Source organism: Verruconis gallopava (genome assembly GCF_000836295.1).
Source record: "Verruconis gallopava strain CBS 43764 unplaced genomic scaffold supercont1.15, whole genome shotgun sequence".
Classification (NCBI taxonomy): Eukaryota; Fungi; Ascomycota; class Dothideomycetes; order Venturiales; family Sympoventuriaceae; genus Verruconis; species Verruconis gallopava.
In genome coordinates this window covers 1-17729 of record NW_015622151.1, presented here as the reverse complement: position 1 = coordinate 17729, position 17729 = coordinate 1, and the positions used below count along the sequence as shown (strand labels likewise).

The 17729-nt window shown below is 47.1% G+C and overlaps 7 protein-coding genes across 9 annotated transcripts; 1 reads left to right on the top strand and 6 right to left on the bottom strand.

Moving 5' to 3' along the window:
* Positions 1-200: 200 nt before the first annotated feature.
* PV09_04977 (uncharacterized protein) lies at positions 201-1445 on the bottom strand. Its single transcript, XM_016358423.1, has 2 exons — positions 1337-1445; positions 201-1280 (listed from the first exon to the last, which is right to left on the bottom strand). Exons 1-2 carry the CDS (start codon positions 1375-1377, stop codon positions 401-403), a joined length of 921 nt encoding a protein of 306 aa, XP_016213524.1. The 5' UTR covers positions 1378-1445; the 3' UTR covers positions 201-400.
* A 474-nt stretch (positions 1446-1919) lies between these two features.
* On the bottom strand, positions 1920-4140 carry PV09_04976. Of its 2 annotated transcripts, XM_016358422.1 has the most exons (3): positions 4079-4140; positions 3010-3852; positions 1920-2959 (listed from the first exon to the last, which is right to left on the bottom strand). In XM_016358422.1, the coding sequence occupies exons 2-3, from the start codon at positions 3357-3359 to the stop codon at positions 2389-2391; spliced, it is 921 nt and encodes a 306-aa protein (XP_016213523.1). In that variant the 5' UTR covers positions 3360-3852; positions 4079-4140; the 3' UTR covers positions 1920-2388. The 2 variants fall into 2 exon arrangements, with proteins under 2 accessions (XP_016213523.1, XP_016213522.1); XM_016358421.1 differs by having other exon boundaries at positions 3010-4140.
* Positions 4141-4774: 634 nt separating this feature from the next.
* On the bottom strand, positions 4775-6108 carry PV09_04975 (uncharacterized protein; the record flags this gene model as incomplete). Its single annotated transcript, XM_016358420.1, has 3 exons — positions 4775-5334; positions 5402-5842; positions 5892-6108. 3 exons carry the CDS (start codon positions 6106-6108, stop codon positions 4814-4816), a joined length of 1179 nt encoding a protein of 392 aa, XP_016213521.1. The 3' UTR covers positions 4775-4813.
* A 986-nt stretch (positions 6109-7094) lies between these two features.
* On the bottom strand, positions 7095-10560 carry PV09_04974 (uncharacterized protein). The gene is made up of 2 exons (XM_016358419.1): positions 9945-10560; positions 7095-9834 (listed from the first exon to the last, which is right to left on the bottom strand). The coding sequence occupies exons 1-2, from the start codon at positions 10191-10193 to the stop codon at positions 7243-7245; spliced, it is 2841 nt and encodes a 946-aa protein (XP_016213520.1). The 5' UTR covers positions 10194-10560; the 3' UTR covers positions 7095-7242.
* A 2609-nt stretch (positions 10561-13169) lies between these two features.
* On the bottom strand, positions 13170-14088 carry PV09_04973 (uncharacterized protein; the record flags this gene model as incomplete). The annotated part of the gene is made up of 2 exons (XM_016358418.1): positions 13170-13622; positions 13708-14088. 2 exons carry the CDS (start codon positions 14086-14088, stop codon positions 13170-13172), a joined length of 834 nt encoding a protein of 277 aa, XP_016213519.1.
* Positions 14089-14269: 181 nt separating this feature from the next.
* On the bottom strand, positions 14270-15115 carry PV09_04972 (uncharacterized protein; the record flags this gene model as incomplete). Its single annotated transcript, XM_016358417.1, has 2 exons — positions 14270-14952; positions 15004-15115. 2 exons carry the CDS (start codon positions 15113-15115, stop codon positions 14270-14272), a joined length of 795 nt encoding a protein of 264 aa, XP_016213518.1.
* An 867-nt stretch (positions 15116-15982) lies between these two features.
* PV09_04971 lies at positions 15983-17666 on the top strand. 2 transcript variants are annotated; one of them, XM_016358415.1, is made up of 4 exons: positions 15983-16013; positions 16079-16281; positions 16338-17309; positions 17410-17666. In XM_016358415.1, exons 1-3 carry the CDS (start codon positions 16011-16013, stop codon positions 16723-16725), a joined length of 594 nt encoding a protein of 197 aa, XP_016213516.1. In that variant the 5' UTR covers positions 15983-16010; the 3' UTR covers positions 16726-17309; positions 17410-17666. The 2 variants fall into 2 exon arrangements, with proteins under 2 accessions (XP_016213516.1, XP_016213517.1); XM_016358416.1 differs by lacking the exon at positions 17410-17666 and having other exon boundaries at positions 16338-17338.
* Positions 17667-17729: the final 63 nt, after the last annotated feature.

The window sequence follows — 17729 nt, the reverse complement described above, 5'->3', positions numbered from 1 at the left end:
GTGCATCATGTTCGATCTAGAGGCTTGCGATATTTCGTGCTTTTGTCGGATGTCAGGAACAACCAACCTTGGTTACCCCACCCGGAAAGACTACAGTAGCTCATCAGAGCGTACCGAGCAGCGGGAAGCTGCAACAGCCGAACAAAATAATGAAAACCAATTTCGTCAAAAGTACTTAAATATTATTTCACGAGATATGTGTTTATTTCTTGGTCGAGCAGAGTAGGAGACTAGATAATAATTTCAAGATATAGTTTCAATATTCTGTTTAGGTGGTAACGTCACGCGCTGATACTTCACCCTGTCTACTTCTTCATGATCTAAGTCTATGAACTTTTGCCACAAAATGAATCGCACTGGCTTCTGATTATTTCATTGCCCTTGCCGTCCCATACAGCCTTCATTTTTCTCGAGGTGATGTAGGTATAGGAATCTTGCGATGTAGTCGAGTCTGAAGTTGTACGTAGTCTTGTTCATTCTCGGGGGTGAGGATCCCATGTCTGATGAAGAAGTCGATCATGACCAAGTTGCAATTCGCCTTGAACTCGCCGGCGAACATGGCTTCTTTAATCTCATCGACCGTGAGCAGCTTGAATTCTGACACCTCGCCGTCGTTGGGGCGGGGAACCACGCTTTCGGGCAGCTCGATGTCAAAGAGAAAAAGCACGTCGGGGTGCACGGCTCCACTTCGTTTGCTTTTCGTCATATACGTTATGACACCTACATGCCGGACGGTCTTCGAAACCAAGTCTCTCTCAAGCGCGGCCTCTTCCTCGGACTCCTCAACGATGCACTGGAAAGGCGTGTGATGTGCTTTAACCCCACCAGCGACAGTGGTATCCAGCTTTCCTGGATACGTAAACAAATGCGGGCTACGACGGGCGACCCAGATCTTGATCTCCCCTGACGCTGTGCGAGTATACGCAGTCATGTGCGCGCCTCTTGTGGCAATTCCAAATAACGGAGCTGTGAAGCGTTCAATGTGCAGTGGGTAATCCACGCCTTGCACGATGTATGGTTCGCTATGATCACCATGCAAGACTTCAAATTTATCACCTTCAACTGCGGCATCGATTACTTCTTGAAACGCCTTATTAACGGCTGCCGGTCCTGCTGATGGTGGCAAATTCAGTCGGACGAAACGCGCCTCATGATCGATTTTGAAGTCCTTAGTCCATGGCATCTTTTGCACGGTCTCTTGTGTCATGAAACCATGCGTCCGAGTATCATTCGGCAATAGTAGACGATAGAAATCTGCATAGTCATAGTCGTACGCGACACTAGAGCCCGGTCAATTACTTTGTCCAAGCGAACAATGTGGCATGTCGAGTCGCACTTATCGACCTGATCTATCAGATCAAGAAATTTGGAAGTCATTTCTTTGAAACTGTGACTTTTTACTTCACTTGTCCTTTGCAGAGCCGGATTTAACACGATGATTCGCTTGTTAAGACGAACAATGTTGCTTTTTTCAATCCATAGAGCTACAGCTTTCCGGTCCCCGAGATCGGCTCTCTGCCAGAAACGGCTGTTCTACCATACAGCCTCGTCTGTAGCCTTGTGGTTATCTCACAGAGCCAGAAATAGAAACCATGCGCATGCTGCCTGTGTATAATAACGCTACTACCTATTTTCGTCAAGGCAGCCATTTGTCCACCAATGTGTGTTGACGGTCAGTCATATCGCGAAAATGGACTGCAACCTTTAGACTCACAGAGGATCGATTGTTTCCTCGTCCAATGCAGGCTCAAGTTCAGACAAGGAGCAAATCACGATTCGCGTAAGACGAAATTGATGAGTCATAGTCGGACCAAGGCGCTGGCACTGAAATACTTGGAAATGGGCCAAGAATACGATGTCACATGAAGAACTTGATTCCATCTCCACAGTGCACCTGAACGCCACTGTATACTTTCCAGGCCGAGTGTAAGTGCATTAACATATCGCAATTTCATATGGGAAGATGGTACAATGACTCGGTACTAAGATGTTAAAAGCAAGTTAAGTGAAAAGCAGCCCAAGATCGGGATCATGACACACTGGTATATCTTGGCACGCAATGCATGAGACACAATTCATATAATACACTTCTCTGATCTGAGCTGGGTAACGATCAAGTAGAATAAGGCATTCTGTTGAAAAGTCACAACTCGCGGTAAAGCGATCACCGGGTATTCCACGCCGCCAAACACCACAACCTGCCGCTAAGAATGAAAATTGCTGAACAAGTGCCCTCCCGTTCCGTCAATGTATTCGTTGAGACACAACAGTCCGATCTATGCGCTTGTGCGTATTTTATTGTTCGTGATTTTGCTCGTCCCAATTTGGAAGATGTATAGACCGCGCTCAACATGAGCCAGATGGATTTGGCTTGGCGATCTCATGTCTTCAGACGGTAGGAACTATCATAGAGGCGGTAGGCGCTTGCGCCTGTTGCCGCGAGAGTAAGTCTTGTAGAAGTGCACGCTGCTGCTCCATATTCTCCTCCATCTGCTTCATGCGGATCTTGAGGTCATTGTTTTCATCGCGCAAGCGTTTGACGGATTCACTTTCAAGTGTGAACTCATAATCGACACCGCTTAGACTGTCCGCCAGGCGCTTGCGCTTCGCCGCACGTTCCCCGTCTGTCAAGCTGTCCTCCTCAGCGGCTTGGGCAGCGGCTGCGGCGGCTTCAAGCTGATCAAGTCCATTTTGAGCCGCAGCAGCAATCTCTGCGCCATCTGTCCGTCTATGCACACGGCGAATGTGTTCATGCAAATTCTCCTTTCGAGTGAAGCCTGAGCCGGAGTTACGCTTGCAGTTTGGTTCAGGACAGTAGAGCGGTTTGCGAGTGCCGCCATGCATCTTGTGAACTTCACGTTGGTGTCGAAGGAGACCACCAGAATATGTGAAACCCTGAAGCTTCTCACAGCCTGGCTCGGCACATTTGTATGGACGATCATGTTTATCCATATGTTTACTGAGCAAATCAGCATGTGTTTTCAAAATACTGTTGTATAGCAGGCTTACCTCCATTCACATCGTCGATCAAATGTCAAGTTAGAGCATGTAGATTGGAATTTGCATAAGAACTTGCCCTGGTTATTTCGAGGTGGTTCCTCAAGTCGTTTGTGTGTAAAACCGCGCCTGGGCGAGAATGGCTCCTGGTGCTCAGCAGCGGATAGTTCGTCAAGTGCGGAATGATGCGGACCTTCCTCCAAAGAATGTTGCGCGATTTGTTCCATCTGATGCTGAGTTATATCAGGATAGGCATCTGACTGCAGATGCTCATGATGATGATGATGCGCTTCGAGCTGAGGATCTACAGCAGACCTGAGCGAATCAGGTTGGCGCTCGAGCTGAGAGACCTCGTCGCTCATGTTGAAGTTTGAGTAGGAAGACAGCTTGACGGTTGTGTAAGTGAAAAATGCCCTGTTTGGCTGTTCAGAGGTCACGGCAACGAATTATGCACTATGATCACGGCAGGATCCAAATGGCTTTCTGCAAGACGACAGATCAAAAAATTACTTGATACTGCGTCTCCGGTGATGAAGTTCCCGTATGAGTTGCAAATAGGCTGGAGAAATCGTCGACGTCCTGAGGCGGCGACGGCAGGCAGACACCACTCCTGTTGTATTAATGGGTCGAATCAGGTGTGGCTTAGCTGACGATCGTACAGCGCGTGACTCAAGAACGTTCGCAGTGAGTTAGAGTGATGAAGCCTGTATGACCAGACTTGATGCCTGTACGCGAATTGCTTAGTGGATCTGATGCCTTGGGTTGGCGCGCCACGCGTAGGAGGTGTGGCGAGAAACGCCTTTTCACGGATAGACACCCGAGCCCGGTGTCCGACTTCTGGATTCCCTGTGGTTTCTGTAAACGAGAGTCAGTCAGCCGATATATTTCTTTCGAAAGACGTCAAGCGTAGACAACGGGCTGCGGAAACGCCTCCAGTCCTTTCCTGGACGCGTCCCATCGTGCGCAAGCGTGGCATGATGACGGGCAAACGCCAGGAGCAGTGGTCACGGTGACACAGTCAGGAAACAACGCGTCAAAAGACGTGTCGTCGAGTTTCTGCATGATGAGATAGATGACTTACCTTACTTTTCGTGATGGATAACCAACGCCTTGATGCCTTTGCGATGATGATGCCTTGTGAGGTTGAAATTTTGTGGACTGAGGCGGCGAGCGGGCAGGAAGGCAGAAAAGTGTCGAGCGCGCACGAGCCATCTGACTAATCCGGATCGGGTCGTCACGGATGTCGGAGGCCGTGCTCGCCACCAATAACTTGGCCAACAACATCCCTATGAATCACTCACGGCCCGGGGCGCGGGCACAAGCAACCAATCTATCCGTCGCTGATCCGCCGTTTCATCCAGGCAGATCTCATTCAACGGACGGATTCACTTGCAGAGTATCGCAGAGCTTGCGATTTGGATCCTCACAAGTGTTACACTTGACAGAGAATCCCGGAAGATTGGGGACTGTTTTCTCAGTCTTCATTCGATTAAATCTTTCAAGACGTCCATTTAATATTTAGATTCCTGTAAGAAAAGCTAGGGATTTCAATTTTGTGAAACGAGCTTTGCGAACTGGAGCGTTTGCCTTGTGAAAAATCCAATTCTCAAAAAAAAAGTGATTTGTATTGCTGTCTCCTGGCTACCTTATGATGTCCCATAATTATTCCTGGTAACTCTGATGATTAGAGTATAGCAATGAACATATGCATATGGCCGGCCTTTAACTATTCTTATATAACCCGTTTTGCAAGAAAGCCTTGCAGTTCGGCAGCATGGCATTGTTCTCTCATATCGCTCGCCACCCGCTAGCCTCGCTACTCTTCCTCTTCATCCTCGTCAGATCCTTCATCCGACATTCCTGGTATTGATTGCTGCATCTGCGGAGCACCCGTGAAAACATGCGTGGGAACGCTAGCCCCAGGGCCGAGGTTCATCGCTCCCATCTGGTCAACGAGCCATGGATACGCAGGTGTTTGAGGATCAGGAGCGGGCAGCATGCGCTGAGTTGCGGGTTGATTCCTAGGCATCTGCTGTGATTGAGTTTGACCAACATTTGTAAGGCGCCGTGTCGGAAGCTGTACGATCGCTGGAGTCAGGTTCGGGGGTAACGTGCCCTGATGTATGGGCATATCGTGAGCATGCGAAGTAGGCAGGGTCGCCTCCGGGTTGCTGCCGCTCATAAACGAACTGACAAGGTCACTTGAGTCAGCAATTTTCAGCGTTTGATGGTTCCGTGTCTTCTTTGCGGCCTTTTTCGCCTTCATCGTCTCCTTGATGGCATTTTCGAGGGCCAGCGTGGCCCCTTCCTTCTTCACCTGATCTGCAATTGCGGAGACTGCCTTTGGTTAGCAGCGACGGTATGATCGAAATCCAACTCCAAATACAGAAGAGGCTCGACTTACACTCTTTTCTTCGCTCTTTGATTGCCTTTCGCTCTTCACGGGCCTTCGAAATGGCTTTTTGAGCTCTTGCTTGCTGTGCCACATGACGCCCTTCATCGATAATTCTCTGTCGCTCCTGGGCCTCTTTCTGACGCTCTTCAGCAAGCTCGCGTTCGGCCTCCCTCTGCTCTCGCCCAGATGCCCAAATGTTCTTCGCTCTATTATGGCTTTCCAGTTGTTCTTGAATGAACTTATTTTTATACTGTTCAAAAAGTAACGCCTGTCGCGCATTATTCCTAGTGCGTCCTTCATGGAAGGCGCCTTGAGCTTCAGCAGCTAGCGATTGAGTATGGTGAGCCATTTCTTGCGCTCCAACAGCTTGTTCGTGGATTGCCAGCTCTTGCTGCAGATTGTTCTGGTAGTCATACAAGTAAGCTTGGTTATCTACAGCCACGTCTCCTTCTACCCATAAAGTAAGCAGCCACCTTTGTAAAGACTGATATAAACGTACGCGCAACGGCATGGCGAAGTAGAGTACCATAGTCCTGGAAATCCAGGCCATGCCCAATATCAAACGCATAGGAATCCACTCCATATGCTTGGCGGCCGATCAGGTCTCTCGCCCCCAAGTATGGAACCACTGCATTGTTGCTACTTGAAATGATCCTGCTGCTCCTGATTGAATCGCTGGCAATTTGCTTACTCTTCCCCTTCGCTTTTGGACCCATGGCTGTTCAAATATTTAGCTCGGCTATGTTGATTAACGGTTGAAGTCCTTGACGGGGCACTAAATGGCTTATATATTGCGTGTAGATTAGAGAAATAGATAAGACCCGTGAAACAGTTTTGATAGATAAAATGGGCAAATACAGTCATCTTCAGCATATGGTTACAGTGTTTGACCCATAGCCAAAATCATGTAGTCCTATATATTACATCGCAGTAGTCATGATGATTCACGACCTTTAAGTTGCTATTTCTGAAACGGTTCATTCTTTGCTATCGAATAAGCCCTGGGTGAGGAACAGCTTACGTTTATGTGACAATATACAAGGCTGCAGTCAAGATCATGTCGATCACGAAACTGGACAACAATCACGCAGGATCAAGAGTGAGGGCCTATTGCATCTCCTTTTAATACATGAGTGGATCGTGCTCCATCGAGTCATAAACACGTAAACACAGTGATTTGAATTTTAATCAATGAAATACTCTCTTCCACCCCAAACTTCAGGTTCTGTTTGGTTTGTGCCTTGGATGAGTCTGTGTTTAGAGTCAAAAAAATATCAAGTTCTAGGCACGAGTGCTCTTCTTTGACTCTTCTTTTTTTCGCTAGCGTACATATATTTAATATTCATTATGGAGTATTACATACATGCCTATAAAGATTTGTATGATGGAAGAGATTACTTATGATGTATTTGTTGGATAAGGTTTGTGCTTAGCTAGAGTCCTCCAACTTGTAATACTTGCTGAACAGGGAAAATAAAATAAATAGCATACTCAAATCAAGAATTACGAATGATAATTGATATGATTCCATGATACCGGACCAGTTGCCAGTTCAACGATGGAAGGATCCAATTCTTCTTATTAGCAATAATAATTTTTATAGCTTGAAGGCCCTAGGCAACAATTAGGCGTGGATGGTTCTCGCATAAACACAATGACATGAGTAAAACCTGAGCAGTGCTCGGCAATGCTAATATTTCAGTGCTAATCAAACTCAAGTACATTTATTAGGTGGCTATTCTATTTTCTCTTTGGTAGATAAAAAGTCTAGGGTATCTAATCTAATACTTTCTCCACAAAACTCAAAGCAAATCCTGCCGATCTACATACGATCTCAACCTGGTAGCGGATTAGAAGCTAAATAGACCGCTTCTCCTCTTTCCGAATGGATATACCACCACCGCGCTAATAAACAATCCAACCGTAATACCAATCGCAATTTGAATCACGCTCAAACTAACGGTAAAAGCAGCTCCGTTTGTATCTGAGACAGAGTCACTTCCACTTGAGACCGTTGTTGAACCCGTCATGTTGCCTACGATTTGGTCCGCAGACGTAACACCCGAAACAAGAGAGCCAGACACAGCTAGACCAGAAGGCACTTGCACAAAAATTGCCGGCAGCATAGCCGCAGCAGCCATTCCGTAGCCCTTCCGTTCGCGCCAAAGACCTTTTTCTGAAAGTTTTTCTCTCTCAGCAGATGACATTTCACCTGTCTCAGCACTTGAGAGCTTGCGCAACGCATCGTTCGTTTGGTCCTTCAGCTTTTGTTGTTTTGTGGCAATAACTGGATAGATCTTCTCCATCCATAAACGACCGAAGAAGTTTTCGCACGTAGGTGATATTCTCCCGTATACGTTGGCCATAACGCCAATTGTGAGAGCCCCAAGAGTCTGTGTTACCTGCGCATTTCCACGGAAAAGGCGTGCAGAGTAAAAGTTAACAACATAACCAGTCATCGATATGACAAGCATGACCGGGGCCTGCTTCCATTTCGCTTGGTTGACGATGATGAGACATAATGTGAAGATGGGAACAAAGAAGAAGTACCAAGATTCGTTCATGTGAGCAGAGCATTTGGTTGCAGAGGTAGCGTTGTGATCAAGGTAACCATATATGACTGTGCCAATCGTAATGCTGTAGCCGAGGAAGAGAGAATAAATGATTGCGTACACCATCCTAACAGAGCCGGCAACTATAGATCGGGATTGGAGCTCGAGCGAAGCGCATAGTACAGTATAGCCAGGCAGAATCAAAGCAATCGAAGACTGTGCTAGTGCAGAGAAGCAAAAATACCGACTACCGTCAGGTCTCGATATAGACCCAAAAGCCCGTGCGAGGAAAGATGTTATGGCCGCGGCAACGATTTCGAAAACATTTGCATAGAGGTCAGACCTGGGTGCCACTTTGAGTTGCAGAGTTCCAAGGATGCAGCCAAGTCCAAACGCTATAGGGAGATCGATGGGTCGTGCCTCAAAGGCAAAGGGCCCCACTGATGCTGCAGCAAAACCGTACACCAAGATACGAAACCAATCTGGGAACTTGTTCGGTCGAGCCATTACGCGTTCCAATCGCGTCATGGCGTCGTTTACGTCGATTTGGTCGTGTACAACTTCCTTGTAGATTTGATGTGTGTCTCGTAGCTTTCCCAAGTTCACTCCTTGTGGAGTTCTTACAAGCTTCACTTCCGTGGTGTGTGTGGTAGGATCGTCGAAGGAAATGAGCATGCAACCTGGAATATACAGAAATTGAGCATCGATCTCCAACACTCTCGAACTCATCTTCAGATACTCCTCCAAACGATGCGTCGGTGCACCATAATCCATCAATGCCCTACAAAGCTTAACGATATATTTTTGTCGGGCAATGGTTTGCGCGATATGTTTTGTGATTTTGATCTCATGGTCTCTCTGATTGGAATGGATTTTCTTCCATGCATGGAGAATTCCTTCGCTACTTCGCGTACGCTTGCCAATTCCTGGTCGCTGTTTGTATTGTTTTACTGTTTGTTCACCAACTTCCTTTGACGGGTAAGCAACATTGAGCGATGAGCCCAGCAAAGCCCCAAGGGTGTTGGGCGATTCACTTCCATGCCTGCTATGGGTCCAATGCGGTATGAACTTGCGATGCTTTCCATGTGTGGGCGTCGTGGTCCCGGAACCTGGAGGAGATTGGCCAGGTGTATGCACAGGCGTGGTGCCTGTGGGAGAGAAGTCCTCAAAGCCGCGTGAAGGGCCATTGTCATGTCGCCCATAAGAACTCGAAGACACTGAAGAATCTCTTTGATGACCTCCGTTCGCCAATTTGAGAAGCGATGTCAGAACGCCACCCCGATATTTGGATGGCTTTGGTATGTAATACTCGGCCTCCCGCTGTTCAACGATGGGAGTGATCTGGCCAGATTGCAGGGGAGATTCATCATTTTCGTAGTGCGAAGGCAAATAACGCTGAGTATAAGACCGAACTAGTCGTGAAGCTTCGTCATGAGCTTGTGCCAAAGAACCGCTTCTCAGTCGTTGAGGTGGGTTCTGGTAAAGGAATGCATCATCCGAGTCTTCGCTTCCCCTTCGTTTAATATGTCCTTCATGATCAGTTGAGTCGTCGTTCGTCTCCATGTCAGTGATATCTAGGTCAACGGAGCCAGAACGTGAAGGGGCAGCTGACGCATGGTAAGACTCGACTTTAGCAGCGAGCTTTGAGGCTCTAACGTGTGCATCTTTACTGGAAAGATGGCGTGCTGCATCCTCAGAGTCTAGACCCAAGTCTGAAAGACTTCTGAGTTCGAATTCGGGAGGTTGGAAGGACTTCCTAAGTGCAGGTTTCTTCGGCTGTGGTTTTGGTGTGTATTCTCGTGCTTTGCCCAAAGCTTGATAAATATCTCGCCTAGCGTCTTCAGTGATGTCTGGAATGTCATGTGCAATCACAGTTTCCGGTATGTCTCCCTGCAAATATTGTTAATAACACTATTATGACCGTGCAGATTTAGCTATTGATGCATATGATAGAGATTGATTTTCTCTATTTGCTTTTGTAAGGCAAAGGTGGTCCTTACCTGGAGTATACCAGCGTCTGTGAACCCCTCTGCAGGGCTCTCCGGAGTATCGCCTCCATAACGTTGTGTTGTCTCGGTTACAGGCGATGCTGGGCTGGTGTCAGAGGTGAAGCCAACTCGTTTCCTCTTCCCTTCAGCAACCATTGTAGCTGGTGAGCGTTGACCAGAAGATGTGGCCTCGTTTGGCAGCTCAAAAGGAGATCTGTTTTCATCGTTCGGGCTGTTGATATTATCCTGGCTTGAAGCCATTATGGCGGCGCCTACTGACGCGGACTAGAGAAATCTAGAAGGCTATAGTAGTAAGCTAGTGAATGCTAGATCTCAAGTCTTCCGGACGACCCGCCGTTCGCTGGAGATATGCTTTGTGACCAAGAGCACGAAGCAATATGACGAAAGACTAAAGGTAGGTCCCACAGCAACAGAATGAGGAGTAGGACGATGAAGCGTAACGCGAGGTCTACAGATACGTGATCTGCACCAGATACAGTAGAAGAGCGAATGGAAGGTGGGGTCAAGAAAGGGATAAGAGAGAAACTAAAATGCACAGCAACGAGCATCGCCACAGACATTCGTTGCTCACGGTTCCGCTGTAGCGTAAATGTGCAGATCGGAATTCCATCTGTCCTAGAAATTTCGAACTACCCCGAGATAAGAGCGTAAATCCGAGCGAAGCACGTGCGGACGTTCTCCTGAGAGAGCCAAATTTGTAACGTGTTTCAAGACTTGACAAAAGATTCAGACCAGGAATCTCATGCATGGTTCGTAGAATTTTTGGGTCTATTTTTTGCCGCGCTAATGCTCAACAGCGACCAGGTAAAGCGGATGGCGAGGAAAGAAGTTTTCAGGTCCCAATTTTTGTCATTAGGGTTGTCCCAATGCAGTATCGCCAACTTCATCGGTATCTAAGCCGGATCCACATCAGGGCTGACCAAAGCAGGAGCGTGCGGTTTTGGATGGCGGTCCGATAATATCTATAATGTCGGCACCAAGCACGTGGGTGGATGCCGATGATAAGGTGCTTCCGTTCGTGGTATGGAACTGTGGCAATGGCATGAAGCTTGTGCTTCGTCGTTCGTCTCCACTATGATGGCAAGGCCAGTCTCAAGCAGCCGATAGGATCTTCTCGACTAGGCGAGTATCCGCTATTCTCAAAAAGCTTGCGCGTCGCCTTGCCCGATGCCAGGCCTGCTGTTTTGCGGGTCGTTCAGGTTGTTGACATTGTTGGGGATGTTAGCCACAGCAAGCGATAATTAAAGTCAAGAACGACCTAAACAGAACATGTGACAGATGGTTTCTTTTCCCCAAGCCAAGCGAGAATACTCTCTCTAATCTCATTTGCTTGTATATCCCGCTTACTGGTGTTGAGTGACAAAGCAGCCAGTCATCTGGACTCAGAAATGGAGGTTCCTCTCGTTTCTCCGCTTATCGATAGGAAATTACGCGTCATTCTTCTGGAACCTGTGTAATCGCTTCAAGCCCTCCCCCTTGGTGCGCAATGCTGATTACAATCACGACTGTGATGTCAGTGTGAAGTCTATGTCCTCGATGCATCTAGAAGCTCCGCTCGTGATTTCGGAATATGGATGTTTGCACGGCGTCATATGTATACGCTCGTAAAATTGTTGGCTTATTTTACTCACGGAACGAAGATCGAACGAGGCAAAATCCGGTGTTCATACTGTCAACTGCTGTGCGCAGCTACAAAGGAGGTTAGGACCGGCTGAGCTATTACAGTGTCAGAGGTCATGGATGATCTTCAAATAGACGATCGCTTCCTCCTGCGGTAGAACGTACACTGTAAAAGTTATGGGGTGAAGATCCATTCATGCTTCGCTCCCCAGGATTTCGACTCGCGAAACTCAAAGATTCATGCGTGATGTGACGAGCGGCCACTGCTACAGTCGTCAGCTATCATCGGTGGTTCCTTCCTGGCGAAACCGGACATGTAAATCGCGTCGATGCCGGGATGTAACTGAGTTCCCAAAACCTAGAAACAGACCTATCATCTATGAGCCAGCTTTTGTATATCAGTCCAACCAGCAAGAAGGCTAAATGCACGATAAGGGACAACATGATCACGTTGCATTCGTTGAGGCTCGAGGTTCGAGCCCGTCTTATTTGGACTCAGCTCTCTGCAGTCGACCATCTTCGCCCAGAACGCCTTAGAAACCACGTCATTAATGATTCCTTTTACTTCAGACTGCTTCGGCATACAATTAAGAAACACAATAGAGCCATAAGCAGATTTCGACTACGAGTCGCTGCAAAGTCCGGACTCTACAGCGAAGGCGAGCCCCTTTATGTTCTCAGATCAATCAGGCAAGATGGCGATCTCTTCATTCCTATATTGATAAGCAAGGCTACCTCTGAGTTGGAGCAGGGCTTGAAGTTCATTGTTAATTCCCAAAACTGCGGCCCGAATACCGGTAAAACGTGCAACCACATGGAAGCCGGTTTCGATGAAGATTCATCCGTTGCATTGGCGTTCACTCTCTGAATCTTCAACCAGTTAAATATATACACGCACCTGAATAAATGGCTTCCAGTCGTATGTGGTAGTCTCGAATCAAGTTTTTGAGTCAAATGGCAAGCGCAGCCATATGAGTTCGCGAGATGACCGTAGATGTACTTCTTCTACCTGTTGCTATCTGATCTGCGTAAGCTTGCACCAATGCGTAACTAACCACACTTGGAGTAAAGCATTGGTCTAATAGAAAACGAGTAGAAGATCAGCCTGTCACGCAATACCTTTGCAAGGGGTCGAACAGAAATGTATGTTGCACGCATTGTTATATATGAGGTTCAAAACGAAGAATAGCGCAGAAACTCACGTCGTTTCAGATGCGAACTTTGAATGCAGTTGAAAACAAAGAGAAGGAGCCAATATCCGTACTTGGCGATGAATATTCCTGAGAGCTCATGATGGTTGTGAAGACGAGCTCGTGGTCGTCAAAGTTGCAGTTATCGATGAACTTCACGTTGAGGCCAAATGAAGCTTTGAGGGCCGAGAACATGCACAAAATGAGATCGTAACGTCAAAAACTCCTAGGGCAAACCTCTAGCTGTACAATATACCAAGTATGAATATATGATACAACGTCTTTCATCTGCCAGATCTAGGATGTGGTTTTTCCATGCCGATGACAATAGATGTCAACACTTAGCGAACGATGCCGTTTCACTCTCACACCAATCGTAAATATCCGCCGCAACTCCTGTACCGCCCTAGTCCTTACCTTTTAAGCTTTCTAACACATCTTTCCGCGGATCAGGATGCCAGCGGCCCCACGGAATGGCAAATCTACCACCATCTTCGACTTTGACCTCCTCACTCATTCCACACCATATTTCAGTATAAGCGCCGAATCTTGCATCATGAAGTAGTGGCCCGAAGATGAACTTAAGTAAAGGTACTGTATCCCAGCTTTTTGTCTTCAGATTACCAGGGTTCTGCGTGATGCTTATTATGCCTTCGGACTCGCAATGACGTTTGGAGAACTCAGATGCGAGCATCCGGTTGCCGGCTTTTGATGCACTGTAATTATGGGCTTTGTCCTCGTTGTAGTTTCCTGGTATCAGTTCATCAAGCGATACGCCACCCGGAGGCCCAGCTATGTCGACTATGCTGGATGACGTCCAAACAATTCGAACCCATCCCTTGGGCAGATTTCGTGCCGTCTGTATCATAATTGGCAATAAAAGTTTTGTGAGCGAAAAAAGGGCCTAGGCAGTTTGTACCCATATGAGCTTCGTATTTTTGGACACTGAGACTACCAGCAGGGACTTGAGCTATGCCGGCATTGTTGAACAAGACGTCCAGACGTGTTTCTTGGCCAAGAAACGAGGCGGCAGCGACAGAAACTAAATTAAGATCGGACAGATTGACGACCAAGCTTTTGAGCTTTCCTTTGGGTTCTGAAGTTTGACACTCGCTCTTAATTGAGGTGATAGCATTGGAAATACTTTCTACAGAGCGAGCGGCAGTATAAACCGTGCCACCTTTTGAGTAGAGTATCTTCACAAGTTCAAAGCCGATGCCTGTGTTGCCGCCAGTGACGATCAAAACCTTTCCTGCCTGCGATGGAAAGTTCTCCTTGGTCAGCGCAGGCTTGGGCGGGAAAAATTGAGTCCACTTTGCACCCATTTGAGGCCGATGGATCGATGAATAGAATGAATCAGGTTGTCTTGCGTCGAGTGGCAAGTATGGAAGGCTGTAGGAACCTGGGACAGTACGTATTAAATATTGATAAATTTTGATTGATCTTCCGCATAATTGCAGACATGTACGGTGTATTATTCGTCCGAAGCTGTCATCGTTCTGATGGTCAGAAAATATTGCTACAGCTCGTTGAACGTTCCGTTGTTTCTGCCATTGTTAGTGGGTCTTCACCTCGCTGTGCTCTCCAGAAGTTTGTCGACCTCAGAACCGACTCGTCAATCAAGAACCACCACTTTTTCACAAATTTAGCGGTGACTTCCCAGCTCATCGGATCCCAGGGCATTGTACCCCAAATTTTCATCTCAGAGAGATCTTTGACAAGTTCGTCCTCGTTGATGACTGCGATGGAAGATAAGATATTGTCTCGCAATGAAGGCCATGGTATGTAATCTACATATGTCTTATGAGGCACCAGTTGTTGTTGAATGGTGTAGGCGAGGTTGGGCGGTAATTTCTCTATTGGGGCCCGAAAATGAAATCCCGGTTCATAGCTGCATTTGATTTCTAGGAGAATGGCTATCCGGCGAAAGGCGTTCATTGAGTTCATGTTGTGGAGGATGATGAAGTTCGTGTCAGAAAGTGGATCCGAGCCCTCCGTCAGCTCCAAGGTGCAGTTAAAGGTGGCATCAGTGTTAGACGGAGCTGCAAAACTCGTCGACTCGTCCGCTGAACTCGTTTGAATTATTTCTTGGGAGGCTGCGGCTGCCTGGCACGGAGAACGTTGCACATTGCTGCACAGTGGAGGTCGACCTCTTCGGGCAGGCTTCAGCCTTTTCGTTGCCGTTTGCCCTTCGTTCATATGTCAATAAAACATTCCTTCCTAGCTAGGATTTGATATACTTCTTGCTCGTTGAGACAAGCGGTTCTGAATCCGCTTACGCTCTGCGGGATCTTTGATTGACGTCCAATCCTCGTCAGAGGACTTAAGATAGGGCTTCCAAATGCTATCCATCACCGACTTTCGAAACTTTGTCTCATAGATGTGCAGATGTCTAATTGTCCTGAATCTGTCCTCGGCTGCTCATTCCTCCGATGTCAGAAAATATGTCCTCCTGCAGAGGTCTAGTCGTGTAGAGCTTAGCGCAATTATATTTCTGGCAATAATCTTCAATCTCACTTCAGCTTGAATAATAAAGCCGCGATCAATGACAAATCTATTGGAGGACGTGCGAAAGCCGGAAAAATGAGAGGTTATGAATTCAGAGTAAAATGGAGTAACTGAGCGCTGGATGGCCTAAACGTCGCGGCGTTGGCATGATAACGGCACCACGAAGACTTATTAAGAGGACACCAAGAGGCCAAAAACATGTAAGCGATATGAGTTCTTTGTTCATCTAAGTTACTAGACGTGAGGATATGAATAATGTACTCCGTTTCCACTCCTCAGACTTCACACAAAAGCTTAGGAACTGGACAGGAGGTCTTCAACCGTCGAGATTGAAGACAGTGCATCCTTCTTGCTTCTCTGTCCACACTTGCTCATCCTGAGACATAGAAGACGGCAAGCTCTAGCATTTTTAGAAGCAGTGATGATGAGTGAGAAATACGTGAAGAAATGTCGGAGCACGCACGAGGTGAAACGTAGATAAGGCAATCGAAGCCAAATTCTCATTCTAGAAGGATTTCAAGACATGGATCTCGAGAGAGCCGTGGCATAGCAATACTTACGCATTTTCTATTGAATGAACTTTGCAATTGGCGCGGCGCAGCTCGTGTATTTTGATGTAGAATTGGAGATTGTGAAAATGGGATGAAAGTTTTTCTACTGGGCCGGAAACGGCATCGGCATCCTCCGATCCGTGCACGCCTTGGACATCTTGCAAAGAGCAAACATATAGACAAGCTTCATGGTAGGTCACCTCAAGCTGTGAAATTCGATACTTGTTTTGCATGTATTGACATAGACACTTCTTAGGCACCCAAAAGAAAGCCTAATAGCACAACCAAATCAGCTCCTAGGGCGAGGCTTTCGCGTCGCGCGAAGGAGAACAATATCACGAACGAGCAAGAAAATGAAGTTCGGGAAGCTTTTGAGCTATTTGCACTAGATAATGTGGAGGGATTTGAAGACGAAAAGGAAGGCGTGTTAAGGACGGATGATGTGCGAAGATGCTTAGTGTGCGTTCACATATTTTCCCCAAGGCTTAACGAACCAACGTTGACAAAGACCATAGTGCACTGGGCATCAACGTCAAAGCAAGCGAGCTTCCCGAGATTATAGAGACTTTGGATCCGAGCGATGAGAAATATGTGACGTATGAGCACTTTCTTGCGTATGTTGCATTAGTCCGTTACAATAATCCTCAAGATGACGACGAGCATCATGCAGAAAGAGAAGCTGAAGTGCACGAAGCATACGCGCTCTTTACGAATAATCATACTGGCCCTATCACCCTGCGCGATTTGAAACGTGTAGCAAAGATACTGAAGGAGGATGTCAGCGACGATGTGCTTAAGGACATGCTCTGTGAGGCCAATGGCGAGGGCAAAGATGGCTGGCGGAAAGGCGTCAGTCTTGAGGATTTTAAGAGCGTGATGAGGCGAGCAGGCGTTTTTGGTTGAGCCTGGCATAAATTCATTCACCAACGCCATCATCGCCAGATTTGCGCACTATTATGGCGCCTAGGGAATGCACAGCACATTGCCTTCGGACGGTCCCGATGAAGAGAATTAGCCCTTGATGCAAAGTCCACACGATACGACCAAGTCCACATTCACAGAAAGAGGATGCTCATTACGTCTAACCAGCCGGTCTCCAGTCAGTTCGGAAAATCAAGCCCATTCAGGAGTTATGAACACGAAATTGGACGAGCAATTTACGCACACCCGCGGAACAACACGAAAGATTGTAGTCTTGATCGAGATGTTGAAGTATTGAATGGGTTCATCAATGTATCGTCGTTTGCACACTTTATCCACTTCAGGAAACTATTCTCCCGAAACTGTGTGATGGGTCTCATCAGGCTCGATGTTACTTGTACGACCCATTATTGCGCATTTCGAGGCTTAAGGCAAGAACAAAGTTCAAGCGATCCTCGAGAGCCGCATTGATCAATACCGATTTTCAGGGTCCGGAACCGGGTAAGAGGGGAGCGCATCTTAAGCCTATCTATGTTTGGGCGTAATAATGGTGATCACCGTCAAAAGTATGTGGATCTACAACTTTTAATCGACCTCAATTCATTCTCGTCAAACTACTACAGCTTTTCTTGTGCAAAATATCTACTTGAGTTAACAAGAGGATAGTTCGGTCCCTTTGCAACACCCAACTGTCAAGTACGTCAACCTATACGATTCGGAACACGCCTATCTTGCCGAGAGCGCAGCTTGCTGCCGCTTGAGACCATATCCCTTGTCTGCGCTATCTGACCGCTTATCTCAGCAGGCTCAGACGCTTCGCTGGGGCGTTTTTGTGGCTGACGCTAAACTATTTTGAACTTCTGCCAAGTCCTCTAAATTCCTGGACCAATCACAGCGCGCCAAACCCTAAAACCCCTTCAGCGAAGCGTCTGAGTGCAAATGGTCGCAGTTTGTTAGTACTCGCAACTTCAAAAAAGCGTTCATCT